General features: G+C 58.8%; 1 protein-coding gene across 2 annotated transcripts in view; it reads right to left on the bottom strand.

The window, feature by feature from the left end:
• ARHGEF2 (Rho/Rac guanine nucleotide exchange factor 2) overlaps positions 1-18,749 on the bottom strand; it is a 116,299-nt gene that overhangs the window by 1,981 nt on the left and 95,569 nt on the right. For both annotated transcript variants that reach the window (XM_032792158.2, XM_032792161.2), the window contains 19 exons: positions 17,143-17,210; positions 16,259-16,322; positions 12,071-12,200; positions 11,659-11,768; positions 11,076-11,222; positions 10,209-10,459; positions 9,376-9,501; positions 8,811-8,928; positions 8,261-8,518; positions 7,851-7,927; positions 6,612-6,781; positions 5,774-5,841; positions 5,398-5,589; positions 4,652-4,753; positions 3,584-3,645; positions 3,077-3,118; positions 2,650-2,700; positions 1,518-1,955; positions 513-666 (listed from right to left, as the gene is read on the bottom strand). In XM_032792158.2, coding sequence (XP_032648049.1) covers positions 513-666; positions 1,518-1,955; positions 2,650-2,700; positions 3,077-3,118; positions 3,584-3,645; positions 4,652-4,753; positions 5,398-5,589; positions 5,774-5,841; positions 6,612-6,781; positions 7,851-7,927; positions 8,261-8,518; positions 8,811-8,928; positions 9,376-9,501; positions 10,209-10,459; positions 11,076-11,222; positions 11,659-11,768; positions 12,071-12,200; positions 16,259-16,322; positions 17,143-17,210 — 2,628 coding nt within the window. The remainder of the gene's footprint in view (positions 1-512; positions 667-1,517; positions 1,956-2,649; positions 2,701-3,076; positions 3,119-3,583; positions 3,646-4,651; positions 4,754-5,397; positions 5,590-5,773; positions 5,842-6,611; positions 6,782-7,850; positions 7,928-8,260; positions 8,519-8,810; positions 8,929-9,375; positions 9,502-10,208; positions 10,460-11,075; positions 11,223-11,658; positions 11,769-12,070; positions 12,201-16,258; positions 16,323-17,142; positions 17,211-18,749) is intronic.

Here is an 18,749-nt window from a genome sequence, read left to right as displayed (position 1 = left end):
TGGACTAACACCCCTTCCCAAAGCACCAAGGGGCACAGCATCACCCACCCATATTGTACAGACAAGGAAACTGAGGCACAAGTTGGGGGAGGACTTGGTCAAGGTCACCCAGACCCCAGGATGCCTGACTCCCAGCCCCTCCTGCTTGAGCTGGGCTGGGAACAGAACCAAAAGTCCTGACTCCCAGATGCACCATTCTGGAGAAGGGCCAGGGAACTGGGTGTTCCATTGTAATGCTTAGGGACACCAGAGGCTGCCCAGTGCAGGACAGGTCCCGTCCCCCCCAATCATTTGCCCATTTCCACGTCGGACTCTATGCAGCCTCGTTACCCTAAAGCCCCAAAGCTCCTGCTAAGTTGCAAGGGAGGAAATACGCATGCCAGGGCCAAGATCAAACCCAGCGCCTCCCGCACTGAGTGTGCAAACCCCTGCTCTTGAGCAAAGGGGTCTGGTGCATAATAGCTGGCTGTGGCGACGGCCAGGGGTAACACCGCCACACGCACCACACTGACCTCGAGGGCTGGGAGGTGGAGACGGGTGGCTGGCCACACCCTCGTCCTCAGACAGCGCCTCAAAGTCCTCATCGCCCTCCTGCAGCTGGGCGGGGCCGTCGCCTAAGGCACGGTCGCTTGGCAACAGGTTCCCAGGGTTGCTCCCTTGGCTCTGCTGCGGGGATGGGGGCGGGGAAAAGAGGACCCGTGTGAATGCAACGCCATAGCCCTGGGGGTGTCATCGGCAGCGGGGCTTCAAACCAAGTCCCGTTGACACGGGCAGGACAGCAGGGCTGATCGAGAAACGGGGAGGATCAAGGACTCCAAGGGTTTTGTGCCAAAAGATGGGATCCTTGTGTCACGGGCTCCCAAGGGGAGGGACCCTGCCTAGGATCTGGAGGGGATGGCGCAGGGGGCAACGCTGCCCTAATGGGGGGCTAAGAAGCAGGTATGACGGGGTTGTGGGGTTTTTTAGGGGGTGAGAGACTTTTTTCCAGCCCCAATCAAACTGCACCCAGGGCTTTTTACATCTACTCCTGCACTCGCTGTCTGGGACACCGCACAGACTGACTGTGGGCGCCAGGAACCAGCGGTGCGCTGTGCTGGGGGCAGGTGCTGACTCTCCAGCAGAGGAAAACCCCAGAGAAGGCTCCTAGCTGCCTCCCCCTTTCAGCACGGGGGCAAGAGGGCTGTCCTGAGAAGGGCGGCGTGTGAATTCCTTGGCTTGAGTCGAGAGCCCTGGGGACAGCAACACGGCAGGGCGACCTCCCGCCCCACCCTGCCCTGCCAAGGACCAGCTCGTGCCATCCATCTGCTGCCCATGGAGCTGAGATCCAGCAAATGCATTTCACGCCCAGCGTCATGGCTGGGGATGTTGGGTTACTCCTGACCCAGTCAGGAGTCGAACTGGTGACTGAGGGGCTCCCGGCCGCGCCTCCGACCCCTAGCCTGACTGGCAGCCCTTGAGCAGTGAGTTTGCAATGCTGCCCCACCCCAGGCACCGCCGTGCATCGTGGGTAACCATACCTGGGGTGGGGTGAAGCTGAGATACAAGGCGTCCCCCACAGGCAGGCTCCGCCTCCGAGGATCCGTCCCCTTCCGGACCCACACTGCCTCGGCAGTGCCCCCTTCTGGCCGCAACACAGCCACCTGCCTGCGGGCCTCCTCCACCTCGCGCTCCAGCCGGGCCCGCTCCTGCTCGCTCTCCCGCAGCCGTGCCTCCAGCACCCCAGCCTCCTGCACCTTCTCCTGGCACAGCTGGCGGCACCGGCTCAGCTCCTCCTGGAGCAGGGTGTGCTGCCTCTGCAGCAGCGCCAGCTCCGTGGCCTGCTTCTCCGGGGCCTTGGCCACAGCCGAATCCCCCGGCACCCCCTTGCGGGAGTTGGCTCGCGATAGCTTCTCCTGCCGGCCTCCCCCGTCATAGAGGTGCAGCTCCAGGATGGTGTCCTGCTGAACCACGGTGGCCTGGGGAGAGGAGAGGGCATCACCGGGACTGTCGCGGCCCCACACTCAGCCAGACGTACAGGCCCCAGGCAGGGCAGGGGCGACCCTTAGGCTGGGATCCCGGCTCCAGCAACTCCCCGGCCACAAAACGCTTGTCCAAATGCTTGTCTCTAGCGCTCATTTCGTACCGGTGGCCCTGTACTCTGCACCCCAGGGACAGCTGTGCCCCTGTCCCCAGGCTCTGTGCCCCTCCCGCCAGCCCCCTTCACCTGGGCTCTGGGCCTCCTCCCACCCCATCCCCTGCACCCAGCTCTGCACCCCTTGGCCTAGGAATGCCTCCTTGTTTGCACGGGCTCCATGCCCCCCACCACAGGGATTCTCCCCCCTCATACCCCCATCCCTGACACTTGGTTCTCAGAGCCCTCTCGTCAGGACTTCCCCTCCCATCTCACCCCCTGCCCAGGGGTCCCCCTACCCCGTCCCTCCATACTACATCAACGCTCTGTGACTCCCTCCATCCCAATGACAAACCTAGGCAGCAACAGGGGAACCTCACCCCACCCATAGGGACATGCCTGAGCGCCACACTAGGACAGATCCCACCTCACCCACCAAGGGGAACCACAACCTTGCTCTACAGTTGGTGGGGAGCAAAACTCGGGGTTCCCCCAGCCAGGGGGCACGTGAGATGGGAGGGAGGTTTGATGGTACAGACCTGCAGGCCATGGAGGAGTGCGTAGAGTGCCACGAGCCGGTGAATCACTTCCTGGGGAGGGAAGAGAGCAATACATCCATGTAAATCATAGATCAATAGCTCTTTCTAGCCATAGATGTCAAGGGGCTTTAGAAAGGAGCTGAGTATCATTATCCCCATTCTACAGATGGGGAAACTGAGACACAGAGAGGGCAAGTGACTGGCCCAGCAGGCCACTGGCAGAGTTCGGAATAGAACCCAGGGCTCTAGCCACTAGGACACACTGCCTCCCCACAAATCCCCACACTCAGCACAGCTGTTTGAAAAACACACACCAAGTTACAGGGCAAAGAGGGCAGGTGGCAGAGCCAGGAGTCCCCTCTCCTAATGACCCCTTCCCTCCAGTTGTATAAATCCCACCCCATCCAGAGGCCACCAGCACCCCTACCTCATGGGATACCTTCTGCTGCAGCTGGTTACCATTCCCATCCTACAGAGAGAAGGCAGATATTAGCCATGTGAAGCCCCCCACAGCCAGCTGGTACCTCTAAAGTAAGCGTGTGTGTTACAGGCCCCCCTATGTGACGAATCTGTTACAGCCCAAGCCAGGAGGGCTGGCTCAGTAGCTCAAGCTGTAGCAGCTCCTGCTTTTAGGCCTGGAGGTTGCCGGTTCAGTCCTCAGCATGTCAATGTGGATGGAGGCAGTGTCAGTAATGCGCCGGCCAAGGGCTCTACAGACAGGCCTAAGATGAGCACAACAGCCCCGCCACCTCCCCAATTCCCAGGAGGGAGCACGCCATCCCTGTTTTACAGATGGGGAAACTGAGGCACACCAGGGCCACATGGCTCAGGCAGCACCAGGAATGGAACCCAGCTTCCCCCTGCGCTGGCTGTCAGACCCTGCCGTGGCGTCCCCACTGGGACTGGCTCCCTGCCGGGGCCGAAAGGGACATACCTGCTGGTCGGAGTCAGCCCTGCAGAACTCCAGGGAGCCATTGAGGCTGCTGGTCTCACCATCTGCAGAGGAAAGAGCGAGCAGATGAGAGGCCGCGCTAGCCCCTTCCAGGGCTGAAATCTGCCTGTGGGTCACCAACACAGGAGGCACCGAGGGGCCCAGCCCTTGCTACATCTAATTTCAGCAGCTTGTGCTAGGAAGCAGCCCTGTAGGGGACAAGGGCTCCAAGGCCCAAAGGGACCATTGTGATCTGCCATTCTGAGCTCCTGCACAGCCGAGAGCCTCACCCAGCGACGGCTGCATCTGGTGGGGCTGGAGAGGCGCTTTCAGGAAGAGAGCCCCGGTCTTGGCATAAAGCCTAAGGCCTCGTCTACTGCAGGTTTCGCTGGCCGAGCTGTCGGTCCCAGGCGTGATCCCTGACCCAGAGCGGAGCCAGCAACAGACCCATGTGTAGACACAGTTACACCGGTACAAAAAGCCCGTTTGCCGACAGTTCAGGGAACTGGTGTACGCTTTTTGCTGCGCCCCCACTAGGAGAGTTGGCCATTGGAGCTCTCCAGTACAACTATACTGACGAGCCTTTCTAGCGTAGCCGCGGTCCCGGGGTGGAGAATCCCCAACATCCCTAGGCATGGAGTTACAATGGTTAACGACCTGCACTTAAGAAGCTGTGCTTCATTCCTAGCTAGGTCTCCCTTCAGCTCCCACCCATCGGCCGCTGGGTTAGACACCTCTCCCCCCACACAAATCGCCTTCCCCTGGGTGGTGGTCCTGGGATAGGACCAGTCGCCCTCCATCTATTTTGCTTCCCCCAAAGGGCAGGGGCAGCTCCCAAAGCGTCTCACTACGAGGCAGGTTTTCCCAGCCCTGTGATTCATTCCTGTCCCTCTCGCTACAGGCCTCTCCTGTGTTGCAGGATACACACAGTAGAAAAGGAGCTGGCACAAATAGAACACCCTGATCAGCTCCAGGGTCCACACAGGCCGCATCAGGCCCTGCGGTGAGACTGCGCCATGCGGTGCCCCCGACAGGGAGGGGAGGAATCGGAAGGGAGGTCTCAACTCGTACTTGGGGTGTCGGAGCTGGAGCCGGAGCCACTGTCAGGATCAGCAGGGTGGTTCTGGTCGCGGTCCCTCGCGGCTCCCACGAAGAAATCCTTCAAACACTCCACTGGGGGAGAAACGCCTGGTGAACTGAGGCTGACAAGACACTGATATTCCCTATCTTTCTGTACTGTGAATCCTCCTGCAGCCCTGGGGTCTGCTAGCAATGGGGCTAGGGGGGTACAGAGAAAGGATGGGCACTAACTGGCACTCAGGACACCTGGGTTCAATTCCCAGCTCTGTCACTGACCCCCTGCGTGACCATGGGCATGTCACTGTCGGGCTCAGTGCCTCAGTTTCCCCATCCGTAAAATGGGGAATTAATACAAATGCCTCTTTACCACCCTGTGTCTGTCTGGTCTATGCAGACTGCAAGTTCTGGCCGCTCTCTCCCTCTTAGCACTGGCTGTTCTCTCCCTGACAAGAGACAACACTGGGAAGGGGAAATCTGCCTGCTTTCGGCCTTGAAACTCATCCTTATTAGAGGTTTGGAGGAGACCAATTGGGGGGCAGGTTATCCCACAACTGTCCACTAGAGGGAGTCCTTGCCCCTTGCTCGGAAGTAGCTGGTGCTGTCAATGTGTGAGACCAGATACCGGGCTAGATGGGCCCAGGGTCTGATCTGCTATGGCAGGAGATCCGGCAGGCCAGCCCTGCAGGAGGAAAAGCACTTTGAGAGCTGGGGGCGTTTAGTCCCGTGGCATCGGGTACCTTCATGGATGGCGTCGTGGAGCAGCTTCTCTCCGCGGGGCCCGTCCAATGACTCGGCCTGGAAGAGGGTGCGGGGAGTCGGGCAGGCTGGGGGGTCCTCACAGCCGCTCTGCAGGCTGAGCATTTCCGCGAACAGCCCCACCTTCTCCTCCAGCAGCTCTGTGATCTCCCGGTCCCGCTGTGCCATCTGGTCTGGGGGAGACGGGAAGGGAGGGGGATGAATGACGGGGGCTGGCAGGGCAGCCTAGGCCAGGGGGTGGGGGTGGTGGGTCAAGGTTACTGCTGGGCCAGGGCTCACTGGCAGTGACTGCTGAGATGGGACCCAAGGGGACACACAAGGGGAGGGGGTGGTTGAGAGGCAAGGGTGACCCCCTACCTTTCAGCTTGCGCAGGGAGGCCTCACTCTCAGTCTCGATCAGGGGGAAATCGTGACGACTGGGGCACCTAGAGCAGATCGGCCACGTCAGGGGCTGGTGCCACAGGCTGGAAATCCCCAGACCCCACAGCCCCTTCCCCTAACTGCGGATCCCAAAGCACCACCAGACGCTGAGGGCCTGAGCTCCACCCATGCCCCTGGGGGAGGTCACTGTCGCTCTCCCCTTGGGCTGCCAGGGACTGACTCCTTTCGTGCCCAGTCCAGCTCGCAGCCCTCTCCCTGATGGTGGGGAATCAGAGCTGGCTCCGTCCGCCCAGCCAGATGCTCCACAGATCCACCCCAGCAGTGCCCTCCTCCTTAGGCACCCACCCCATGTGGATGGCTGCCCCTCCTCGCCCCTTTTCCCCATGGGCACCCCATTCCCTCTGATGCCATCTTCACCCCTCCACTGGCTGCTCATGATGGTCACCCTGGCCACCCAGTACCAGTTTGATAGCTTATCCGCTCCTCCCCCCCAACCCCCCAGAGGTCCCAGGCACGCCCCAACCCCATACCTTTGACACCTCCCTGTCCCTTCCACACTGCTCACCCCCTTCCCCAGTGCAGGGAGGCTCCCCCAGAACACAAGCCCCGCCTGGGGCATCCCCACTTGGGCCAACAGTGGAACCAGAACCTGGAAATTTCAGTGCTAAAAGCCCCAGCTTCTGACGCTCGAGCTGGAGAAGCAGCTCCCTTTGCTGGCAGCTGTAGTAAAGCTTTTATCCTCCCCGTGCTGGACCGGAGGCAGACGGAGTCTCTCCCTCTCCCTCTCCCCCTCCCGCGGGGCAGGGGCACTCACAGGCGGACGGTTTGCTGGATGATCTTCATCCAGGTATTGCGGTCGTCACGGGAGGCAGCATGGACCTCATACATCTCCGGCGGGGCGGCGCTGATCAGGAACATGCCCTTCTCCTGGTTGGCGATGTCCCGGACGATCAGGTTCTGCAGCGAGATCACCGCTGGCTTGTCCTGCAGGGTGGGGAGGGGTGGCAGCCCATTAGGGAGGGTGAAGGGGAATGGGGGTATCCTAGCGGTTCATGAAGAGAGAGGACTGCAAGGACTGGCAGAGTCCTTATCTCCTAGCCCATCCGTCTGCCCATCTCCACCGGCTGTCTCTTGTCATACTTAGATGGGAAACTCTGGGGCACTCTGTTGTGTCCTGGCCCAATGGGGGCCCGGTCCAGGACTGGGGATCCTGGACACTACCGTAACGCCGGCTCCGGCCAATGGGCAATGCACACAGGCAGGTTTACCATGCCAGCATGGCTAAGGTGACGCAGGAGCTGGGGCGATGTGAGCAGGTGCCCAGGGTCCTGGGCCAGCGGCACAGCTGGTCTTCACCAGGCTAGTGCAGGTAAAGCTCGGGCAGGTCTGCCTGCCCAGACTGCAGGGCAGACAGAGCCGTGGGTTACTAAGTCAGGCGCAGCAAATCTACCAGAGCAACACATTTATTGGGTCAGGCACCCGACAGGACTACAGATATTGACAGTTCCCAGCTCCACTGCTGACCCGCTGGGTAGCAAATCGCTACCCCTGCCGTGCCTCGGTTCCCCCTCCCAGCCTTTGCCTTTTCCATGTAGATTTGGGGCAGGGACTGTCTCTCGCTGGGTTTGTGCAGCTCTTGGTGCAATGGGCCCCCTCCACTACCATATAAACAACAGCGATAGCCACAAGAGTGTGACACAGAGAGCAAAAGAACAGATGCAGAGACCACCGGGCTACGAGCCAGGCCGGCTAACAACGCTTCACTCACACAGCGCCTACCACTGGAGATACTCCCGATCCCAATAAATTCACCTTCCCAATGGCCCTTGGCAGGAGTGGGTCAGGATCATATCAGGTTTGTTTACAGCTGGGGAAACTGAGGCAGAGAGCTCAGGCAAGGGGCTCTCCTGCTGTAAGATGGGACCCAGGAGTCCTGACACCTAGCCGTGTGCCCTGACCCCAGCTAAGCCACCCCTTTTGCCAGGAGGTCCAGCTGTTTCTGACCGGCCCTGTGGCAGAGGATGAGAAGCCTGAGAGATCAGCAGCAGCTCACCAGGGCAGGGAAGGTGAATTTCTGGTCCTTCTCCTGGAGCAAGATGAGGACGTCGGTCATCAGCAGCACCAGGACATCTGGGAGTAAGAGGAAGGACACAAAGGCATCAAGGCGAGGGGCCTGCGGGCAATGGGAACCTGCCATCAACTGCTGCAGCCTGGCAGGTTCACGCAGCCTCAGCCAGGCCACAAAGGGAGGGGGATGGAGCCTCCGCCGGCAGCAGAAGGAACCAGGAGCGGGCAGGGACACCCCTGGGAGCAGCCACACCTGGGAGGAAGTGGAGGCTGGTGCCCGGCGTGGCTTCAGGCTGGGCTTTGGGAGGGGTGGAAAATGAAGGCCATGTGGCGGTGCCTGGGGATGGGGGACTGAGCCTAAGCTGGGTTCCCCCAGAGATTCCCCCCGGCCTGCACCTTTGAAGCGCCCGGCCGCTGTCTTCCACAGCAGGCACCCATCGTGCACCAGCTTCCGGCGCAGCAACTCGTCTTTGCAGAAGGAGCCGCTGCGGCCCTCCCACTCCAGCATGGCCTTGGACCGCCCATCCACGCGCCCGTAGATCTCCTGCAGCCGCGCGTTCTTCTCGGACTCGTGCACCTCCTGGTCGATGGCCGAGATCAGGTCCTTGACCAGCGTCAGGGCTGTGCCCAGGTCCTGCTGATCCACCTCATTCCCTGGAGAAGAGAGGGGACAGCGCCAGGAGTCAGGGCGGCTCCTTCCTCAATAGCTGAGCTGGGCTGGGCAGGGTAGGGCAGTGTACTCCTCATGCCCCCAGCTCTGCCTGTGTCCCTCGATCCCCTTCTATTTCCACCCTGGGTTCCCCACGCCCCCAGCTCTGCCCATATCCCTCCATCCCGACCTGTAGCCCCCTCAACCCCCTTCCATGGCCCCCCAGGTTCCCCACACCCCCAGCTCTGCCCATGCCCCTGAATCCCCCCCAGCCCCTCCTCCCAGGAGCCCCTTCACCTTTGGAGTTCTGCAGGATGCGGTTGATGAGGACGGGGTACTTGGTGATCCTCTGGGTGACCAGCAGGATGCATTCCTGCACCCCGTGCCGGCGCAGCACTGAGGAGCGGGTCAGCCTCTGTTGGGAGGGGAGATGGGGACATGGGTCAGATGTCAGCTCAGAGCCCAGGGGCTCCCCAGTCTTGGGTCACTGCTCAGTCAATGGCACACTGCCCTACAGGCAGGATAAGCTCCATGAGATGATCATAATGGTCCCTCCTGACCTTAAAGTCTATGAGCCTCTATACAGATGGGGAAACTGAGACACAAGAGGGGAAGGGACTTGGCCATGGTCAGCAGCAGAGCCGAGAACAGAAGGCAGATCTCCTGACCCCTCCAAGCGCCCGCTCCGGTCAATAGCTCCTCCCAGGACAGAGTCATGCCAGCCTCACACCTCTGCAGGCCCCTGGGTGCTCCAGGAGCCTGGCTTGCCAATGTGGGGCCAACCCTCAGGAATAAGCCCTGAATTCCTGTGCTCAGCCTACACCCCGCTGTGGCTCCGGATGGAGGCCAGGCACGGACTCACCCGGATGAACTGCTGGAACCTTTTGTCCCGGGCAAGCAGCTCCTTGTAGAGCTTCACAGCCCTGTTGTGCCGGCTGCAGAACTCCGCATAGGCCTTTTTCATCTGCTCGGCGCTGGGGCCGGAGAACTGCAGGGGGAGAGGGAGATCGTCAGGCATCGCCACCGAGCGCTCCTGCACAGAGCCGGCAGAACCAGCACATGCAGGGCCCACTTCCCCCACTGCCACCGCAGAACTGCAGCCGTCTCTGGGGGGCAGGAGAGCCGTCCGCTGCTTGTGCAGTGCAACGACTCCAACAGCTGGGAATGTGCATTGATCCCCCCTACTCCCACCCCGCCCCCGGGAACTGCGGGGAGTTGCGGGCGTGCGAGGGAGGCAGAATGTTAATTAGTGGTGTTAACATCCTGACTTGTGCCCCGAGCTCGTTATTGCAGCACAGCGCCCCCTGCTGGGTCCCTGCCCTGAACCTGGCAGCACAGCGCCCCCTAGCATCACGCTGGGGAAATGCATTCAGCACTGACCAGTACAAACAGTGCCCCCGGCTGAAACCCACACATTCCCTGCAGCAATGCGCCCCCTAATGTTGTGCTACAGCACAGCAGTCACCCCACTGACGCAGAGGGGAGAGTGCCCCCTGCTGAGCCCCCCAACCCGCTCCCTGCAGCACAACGCCCCCCATGCTGGGGCACTGCAGTCAGCACTGATTCAGAGGGGAGAGCGCCCCCTGCTGAGCACCCCACCCTGCTCCAGTGTCCCTGTGTCTCCCATCCAGCCTTTGCCCAGCCTACAGCTCCCAGCTGGGAGATTCAGGCAGAGCGAGCCCCATCCCCTCCCACCTGCTGGATCAAGACGTCCCCCAGGCGGTGGATGACGAAGTTCTTGTTGCTGTCGGCGGCCAGAGACTCCTTGCGCCGCTCCAGCAGCTGCATGAGGAAGCGGTCGTGGATCTCGCTCAGCTCGTCCACGCAGGGGAACATGCTCTGCACCAGGGCCGGGTCCATCTGCAGGTCCTCCAGCATCCCCTTGCGGAACATGTTGGTCATGATCTTCAGGGTGCGGACGTGATGTATCTCAGTCTGGATCAGCTCTGGGGAGGTACACGAGATGGGGAGATGAGAGGCAGAGCCAGGAACCCCAAGGCAGCCCCCCGGGGCAGGGCTGGGCGCCCCAAGGCAGCGCTATGTGCCCACAGAGGACCAGACTCCAACCCAGCCCCTAGCTCCTGGCTCCTCAGCTCCAGCCCTGGGCACTAGCGCGCTCAACCCTGCAGCTCCCTGGTTCTGGGGCTGGGACGCCCCAGTGAATCAGCTGCTTTGTAACAACCCACAGGGCTGAATCCATCCTCGCCCAGCCCCGTAGCTGAGCCCAAGGTAGGGTTAAAATCACTGTCATCCCAGCTTGGCTGGGTCTTGCGCCCACATTGCGAGTAAGCGGGAATCAGGCCTCTGCATTGTGAGCTCCTGGCGGCAGGGATGGGGGCTTTATCCCCTGCGAGCCACTCGCCTTCGAGACACGGAGAACGGGAGGCAAGGATAGAACCCAGGAGTCCTGGCCTGCACACAGCCATCTGCTCAGCCCCTCCCCGAGCAGGGATGGAGAGATAAAGGGTCCCAGCCCCGTGCTCCTGGGATGGGAATGGGCAGGGCGGGGTGCGGAGCCGAGTCCTGGCCAGGCCCAGCAGCGTGCAGGGGGTTAGGGCTCACCGTAGATGACGTCCTGGCGCTTCATCACCTCCTTCTTGTGCTGCTGCAGGTAGTTGTTGTCGACCGCCAGGCTCCAGGAGTCGGCTGCAAAGTCCTGCTCGTCCGTCTCGAAGGTGCTCATCAGCTGGTTGTAGATGACTTCGGCCCCTGGGGCGGGGGAGAATGGCCAGTCAAGGGGAGCCCGGCCAGAGGGGTGAAGTTCCCCCACCCCAACCAGGGGGTGCGTGTACAGGAGAGCAGGGACAGGGCAATGCTCCCACCCAGCTGGCGCCAGCACATTGGGGTGTCGTGTCAGAACTGGGGGGGAGGAGAGCCACAGGCTATGTTCTGTTATACCCTGAGAAGGCAGGGGGGTGTGGAGGAAGCAGACCATACGAGCCTGTGAGAAGTCCAGAGGGAAGTTTCCCCCTTCACCCCAGCACCAATGACCCGCCCCCCTGGCAGTGCCAAGGGCCGTCCTCAGGTCTCCCACCAACGGTGAGCCGGTGCCCATTTCTGGTCACTGCCCAACCCAAGACAGATTCGAGCGTCACCCCGATGTGCCCCTCCCAGACCCCAAGGGAGCCTGGCAGAGCGCTCGCACCTTCGTCTATCAGCGACTCCACCGACAGCGTCCGGTTGCGCATATTGAGGGAGTCGGTGGACTGGGACAGGATGCGCCGGAGACCCAGGGGCGACTCGTCATTGAAGTTCCTGGAGAGAGAATCAAGGGTCAGAGAAGTGAAAACACTGCAGCTCCTGGCCACGTGCCGCACCAGCCATCATCAGACAGACAGTCAATTTCCCACAGCTGGGAACGCAGGCACTAGGAGGGGACGGGCAGATGGGGAGAGCCAGTGGCTAAGCTGGGAATGGAACCCAGGAGTCCTGTCTCCCAGCCCCCTTGCTCTGATCACTAGACCCCACTCCCCACTCACAGCTGAGAAAAGAACCCAGGAGTCTTGATTCCTGGTCCCATGCTCCAACCACTAGACCCCACTTGCCCCGGCACTTACCCTGCGATGTTGGTGGTGGAGACGCTTTTGGAGAGGGACAGGGTGGGCCGCCCCCGACGGGAGCCCAGCAGGCTCTGGCGGAAGCTCTCGGAGGGGTAAATGGCCGAGTTGGGACGCTCCCTTGTGGTCGCTGCAAAGAGAGGTAGCAAACAGGCGCCATGAGCTGGGGCACCAGGGGAGGGTGGGTCCCATTGGCGAGCCCACCGCAGCGCAGCCTGACCAGTTAGAGTCTCACGGTGCCGACGAACAGCATGGGCCACACCAAGGCGTCAAGAACCAGACCACAGAACGTGAGTTCCTGCCGTGCAGGACCCGGCCAACGCATCTGCCGCAGTAAATACTTGGGGGCAGCATCCATACTAGGGACCCAACCCTGTCCAGTGCAGCCTGTGGTTCCCTGAAGCCATGCCCAGTGGGCAAGCACTCCCCTGCTCTGGGGAAGGGTGTGGGGACTAGTGGTTAGAGCAGGTGGCTGGGGGAGGGAGAGGAAAACCAGAAAGAAAGAACATTTGGGGTCCCAGCTTGGCACAAGCTCAAGGCCTCTGCTTTGCCCTATCCATCCATGGTGTGTATCTGGCCCCCCATCACCATAGGGCCTGAGCATCAGTCCTGTCCCAGGATCCTCACTGCACAGCCAGGGGACTGAGGCGGGGAGAGTCAGGCCCCTGACTTTTAACAGTAACGTCCATAGGAGTTCAGCACCTAAATACACTCAGAAATCTGGCCCTCGGTTACTAGCCTAAGCTCAGAGTCTCCGGCACAGCCAGGAATTGAACCGTGGCCTAACGAGTCCCAGGTTAGTCTCTAACCACCAGGCCATCTTCACCGCCTGTTCCTGGTACAGGCAGGCAGCTCAGCTGCTAAGGATCAGGCCTTCGTCTGCAGCCACATTGTAAGGCCTAAAGCCTTTGTCTGCAGCCAGATTAAAAGAGCAGCCGAGCAGCAGCCGTTAGCAGGAGTCACATCCTCACACTCCATCTACATTACATTAAAACACAGTAACATCAGGCTGTTGAGGAGGAGACCTCGTCCTAATGGCCCCCACTGTCACCAGGTAAAGAACCAGATGTTAAGATGGTTAAAGATAATGTAGTTTGACAGCATCTGTCTGTCAAGAAATCACTTCTCAAGGGTTGTGGTTGTGAAATCCTCATTTTTATTTTATTTTTTTTGTCTTTATGGTCCCCACTTCCTATTGTTTAGCTGCATGGGTTCTGTCGTCTTCTTTGATTGTTTCTGTCCGTTATAGAATTAATTTTGGTAGGTGTAAATTAATTAAAGTGGGGGGGTAGGATTGGTTAACGAATTTTGTTGTGCTATGTTAGGATTGGTTAAGGTACGGCTAAAAAAAGACTCAAATTTCACTATATAAATGGGTCCAAAAGGAAGTTCTTTGGGTACCAGCTCCAGGACACAGCCCCACAGATCAGAGCGGCCAGACCTCAACACTCTGCCAATGATGTCGGGCAGAGACTGGAGTCACTCAGATGACTGGATCCTGACTGGCCATGAAGAAAAGTTCATCTGTCTTATTGGGGGCAGTGAGCACTGTCTGTGTAGCATGTGCCGTCTGGTTTTGGTGATTGCTAATAAATAGAGGTGATGTAGGATATTATTGTGTAAGGCTCTTTCACTGGTAAAAGACCTCGTAAACCCACAAAAGATTTTGCCCCGAGTCCACAGCGAAAGGGGGTTTGCCCAGAGCCCACAGAGAAGTAGAGCCCAGAGCCCACGGAGGGATAAAGTTAGGTGTTTTTCGCCTGGAGTCCTAGGAACTGGGTAAAGGTGGGTGCCGTTGAGCATATGAGTAACAGAGAATTTTGTGCGGGTAAAAGACCGGGGCAGGGATTCAGAGCCTGTTCCATAGGATACGCAGCACACACGTGAATGTCTCAGAGCCTTGGGGTGTGTGGGACAGTCTGGCCCAGTGAAGTCAGTGGGAGTGGTGCTACCGATTAAATACAGGCCAGGATTTCACCCTCTGTGCGTGGCACTGAGGGGCCAGCACCCCAGCTGGCGTGAATGGGTTTAACTGTCCGGCGGGCAGCTCCACTGGCATAGAGTGCAGCCTGGGGGCGACCGAACCCTCCTTGGGACGATTAACGTCTGGTGGAGTCGAGAGCCAGCTCCGAGTGCTGCAGACCCTGGGAACTTCACAGCCCCCCTGCCTCGGAGAAACAATCCACTGGCATTCTCCACAGGTGCCTGCAGGGGAGCCTGGATGTAATCGCAGCAGATCATTCAAGAATGGATCTACATCTTAGGCAGGGTGGAAGTCCTCTCTCCTGGGGAGAAACCCATCTCCACGGCCTCAGGGTGCAGTATCCATGTCACGCCAGGAGGGAGCAGCATAGCCCCATCTCCGCAGCGCACCCGGGCTATGTTAGCAGCTCCATGCAGCCCTTGGAGGTGGGGGGGGGCCATGGGAGGAGACCCACAGGGGGCAGGCACCCTGCAGGCCCAGGGCAGTTACTGGGGTCAATCGGGGGGTAGAAGCCAGACATTTCAGCTCTGCCCCTCCCCACAGGGCATTCAGTAGACACCCCTCCCTTTGCCCAGGAGGGGCAAAGAGCACCGCAAACCCCACTAGACCAGCCCTGAGGCTTGGGTAGGGGGCAATTCAGAGGGGCATCTTCTGCCACAGCTCCTCCTCTTCTCTGGGAGATGGGCCCAACGCTGCTGCACGGTCAGCCACTACATTTAAAGACAGAGGCGGTGTCAGAGTTTCCCTCTCCTAGATTTCAGGGCCACAAGCGACCAACCCACCATCTGCCGGGACCTGCTGCCGAGCTCAGGCCAGGGGGTACCACCCAGGACCACACCCCGGTTGAAAACAGGAACCCCCTTTTCATTTCACCAAACGCCCCTTGTGCCTGGGAAGAGGCAGGCTGAACGCAAGCTCCTGATGCACCTTCCCTAACCCATCTGCTTTTCGTCCTCCTTTATAACCTGCCCCCTTCCACCCCAGTGAAGTGATCCCAGCCTCATGCCAGGTTCCTGTCACTTTTCCCGCAGCCCCTCTAACTCTGCTGCGCCCCCTCTGCAATGGGGCTACCGGTGCTGCAAGGAGGTATCCACTGATTTAAAGAAAAGCATTCAGCTCTTTTCGATGTTACTCTCCATCCCTATGCAGCCGAACACTGTGTGCGTGTCACGGGCACCTCAGCTCTGCAAACCGGGCAGTGAAGCCACGTCGGGTCAGTGTCCTGAAGGGCTAATGCTCAACCCGGGGCTTGACCACCACCCTGTTCATGAGACAACCACGGGGTTATCGCTTTCCCCTGCTCAGATTCTGATCAATAGCAGCCGTGGCAGCTTCCTCTCCGGATGGCCCAGAGCACTTTGCGAACTACACACATAGCGTTGCTGGAATGCGGCCACCTCTGGGGCGGGCAGCTGCCAACTGGAATGCAGCACGCTGCAGTGGGACGTCCGGGTCAAGGGGACTAAGGCCAGCTCTGCCACTAGGGCCACAGGATCTTTCGTGGCCACCTTTAAGGACCCCTCCTGGCAGACGCCCATGGAGTAACGTGCATGGAACAAATTTATTTCCCTGGGGCAGACAAAGGTCTGGGATGGCCCAACCAGAATCTGAACCTGGGGTTGGGGGGGGAAGTCGAGTGATTTCAAACCTGAGGATTGGAAGCCTAGACTGCCCCTCCCCATCCTGCTGCTTCGAGATGGAGAGTTAAAAGGGACAGGAATGCCACATGGGCCGCTCACGTAAGGGGAGGATGAAGAAACACCTCCAGCTTTGGCACTGCAGCCCCCCCGGGCTATCATGTGCTATAGACTCAGCTCTCTTCAGCAGCATACCTAGGAGTAGAACCCAGGAGTCCTGACCCCCAGTCCCCTGCTCCAACCACTTGTCCCCCCTTCCTCTCCCAAAGCTGAGAACAGAACCTCCAGGTCCTATCTCAGATCCCCTTGTTCTGACCCAGAAAACCTCACAGTCCTTCCCAGAGTGGGAATAAAACACAGGAGTCCAGACTCCCATCTACCTGCTCTAACCCCCCGGCCCCCATGCTGTCCCGGCCCCCCCTTGCCCTAACTAGTAGACCTCGCTCACTGCCCACTAATCTAATTCCTTTAATAGAAACAAATCGCTCTCCGCCCTCACCAGCCACCCTGGCACTCGGCCCCCTCAGGGGGCTCTTCCTTCCTGGTCAGGATTTCTGGCTCACTTACTCTTGTTCCGCAGGGACACACTCTGCAGTGCCGAGTTGTTCTTCAACAGGGCGGCTTTCTGTTGCTGAGGGCAGAGGGTGAAAGATGATAAGCCAGGTTATCGGACCAAGATTCCGGTGATAGAACAGGCGTGTGCATGCACACACGCTTCCCCCCCCAGCTAATTTGCGGTTGTGTTTAGTGCTGCTGAAAGAAGCTGCACTCAGAACTCTAGAGAATCCCCCAGCGCCAATGTTTAAAGGTATTTAGGCACCTCTGTCCCATTGATTTCACAGTGGGTGCAATGGGGTGAGCATATGTGATGAGCTTCCACCACAGAGCGCCCCCTACCTAAGACCCTCCACCTTGCCCGCTTCCAAGCTGATTCGGACAATCATCCAAGCTCCTTGCACAAAAGGGAACTACTAAGGCAGACTGGAGCTGGTGATCTGGTGGTGAACAGCTCCCAAAGAACATAAGAATGGCCCTACTGGGTCAGACCAAAGGTCCATCTAGCTCAGTATCCTGTCTTCTAACAGTGGCCAGTGCCAGGTGCCCCAGAGGGAATGAACAGAACAGGTGATCATCAAGTGATCCAGACCCTGTTGCCTATTCCCAGCTTCTGGCCAACAGAGGCTAGGGACACCATCCCTGCCCATCCTGGCTAATAGCCATTGATGCACCTATCCTCCATGAACTTATCTAGCTCTTTTTTGAACCCTGTTATAGTCTTGGTCTTCACAACATCCTCTGGCAAGGAGTTCCACAGGTTGACTGTGCATTGTGTGAAGAAATACTTACTTTTGTTTGTTTTAAACCTGCTGCCTATTAATTTCATTTACTCACTCAGTGCTCAAGAGAGGTGGGGACCCCCCACCCCCTCCCCAGCCCCACAGGCTGCTCACCTTCTGCTTGACCTTGGTGCAGTTGGGCAGAGTGTCCTTGCAGCGGTTGTGAATGGTGACATTGCAGGCTGGAAGAGAAGGAGAGGAGAGTTTAGACCGGACACCAAAGTAACAGCACTGCCCCATTCCGGGGTCTCAGCCCGCTTTAAGGGCCTCATTAAAACCCCTCTGAGATAAGGGTTGAGCTGGCATTATTGCCTAGTGGTTAGAGCAGGACTGCTAGGTTCTAGTCCCAGCCTGGAGTGCTGTCTAGAAAGCGTAGAACACAATTCTGGGAGTCAGGACTCTTGGGTTCTCTTCCTGGCTCTGGGAGGGAGCTTTGACTAATGGTCAGATCAGGGGCTGTGAGCCCCCTTGTGTCTCCAACTAGTAAAATAGGGTAACAACGTATCCAGGGTTCTAAAGCACATGGATAGCCACAAGTGAAAGTGTGTTATTGTTGTATACTTTGTCCACCACTGAAATGCAGCCACCTCTGGGGCAAGATGCAGCAACTTTAACCGTGCAGAGAAACACAGTGCAACACTGCTTCAGGGCTAGGGTTGAAGAAAAATCATGTTCAGCTGAAACTGCAAGGAGACAGAATGTAGCAAATAGAAGTGGAATTTAGCCAGGATCCAAGAGGTTAACAGTCATCTTATTTATATAATGGGATCTGATCCCAGGACTCCATTACAGTGGGTGCTGTATGTACACAGACAGTCCCTGCCCTGAAGAGCTCAGGGTCTAAACAGAGGATGGAGGGGAAACTGAGGCACCAAGCAGACAAGAGACTTCCCCAAGGTCAGAGCCAATGCTAGGAACTGAACCCAGACCTGCTGAATCCCAGTCTGGTACCTTAATCACAAGGCCATGCTTCCTCCCAAAGCCAGGAAGTGCTGAGGGATCTTTAATGACCCACCTCATTCAGGACCTCAGTGCTAGAGCTCATTGGGAGGGTGCTGTGTTGTTCTGTAACCTCCCCTTGGAAAGGCTGAGCCAGGCCTGCGCTGCTCTGCCCTGTCGAGCATCACCACATGTCAGTTTCCCACCAGGACACCATAGTTTCCTCCCTTCATGCTGTGGAGGATCAAATCCACCCAGTGACACCACGGCACTCTGGCCATTTGGCTGCTGCCGCAGCTGGTTCCCACCTCCTGCCTGGCACTACCCAGGCACTGAGCTCCTGGTGGGGACGCGTGTCTCAGGATGGATGCCCAACAAGCATTCAAGCTCTGGGTGAAAGCTTCCCCACCCTGTGGGTGGATGAGTAGATCCTGAAAGGCCTGGGGTATTGCAGACCCTGAGCCTTCGCGCTGAGAAACTATTTCCTCTGGCCCCAGACAGAAGTAGCTTCTCATCTCCGGACACACCAGAGACTCTCCACCATAAAGGTGCCCATCCCAGAGGTATGCCAGCGGATCGAGGGACGTGATCATTCCCCTCTATTCGACATTGGTGAGGCCTCATCTGGATACTGTGTCCAGTTTTGGGCCCCACACTACAAGAAGGATGTAGAAAAATTGGGAAGAGTCCAGTGAAGGGCAACAAAAATGATCAGGGGGCTGGAGCACATGACTTATGAGGAGAGGCTGAGGGAACTGGGATTGTTTAGTCTGCAGAAGAGA

The sequence above is a fragment of the Chelonoidis abingdonii genome, chromosome 11 (genome assembly GCF_003597395.2).
Source record: "Chelonoidis abingdonii isolate Lonesome George chromosome 11, CheloAbing_2.0, whole genome shotgun sequence".
Lineage (NCBI taxonomy): Eukaryota > Metazoa > Chordata > Testudines > Testudinidae > Chelonoidis > Chelonoidis abingdonii.
The sequence above is the reverse complement of the archived record's forward strand: the minus strand, read 5'-3'. Positions and strand labels throughout refer to the sequence as shown.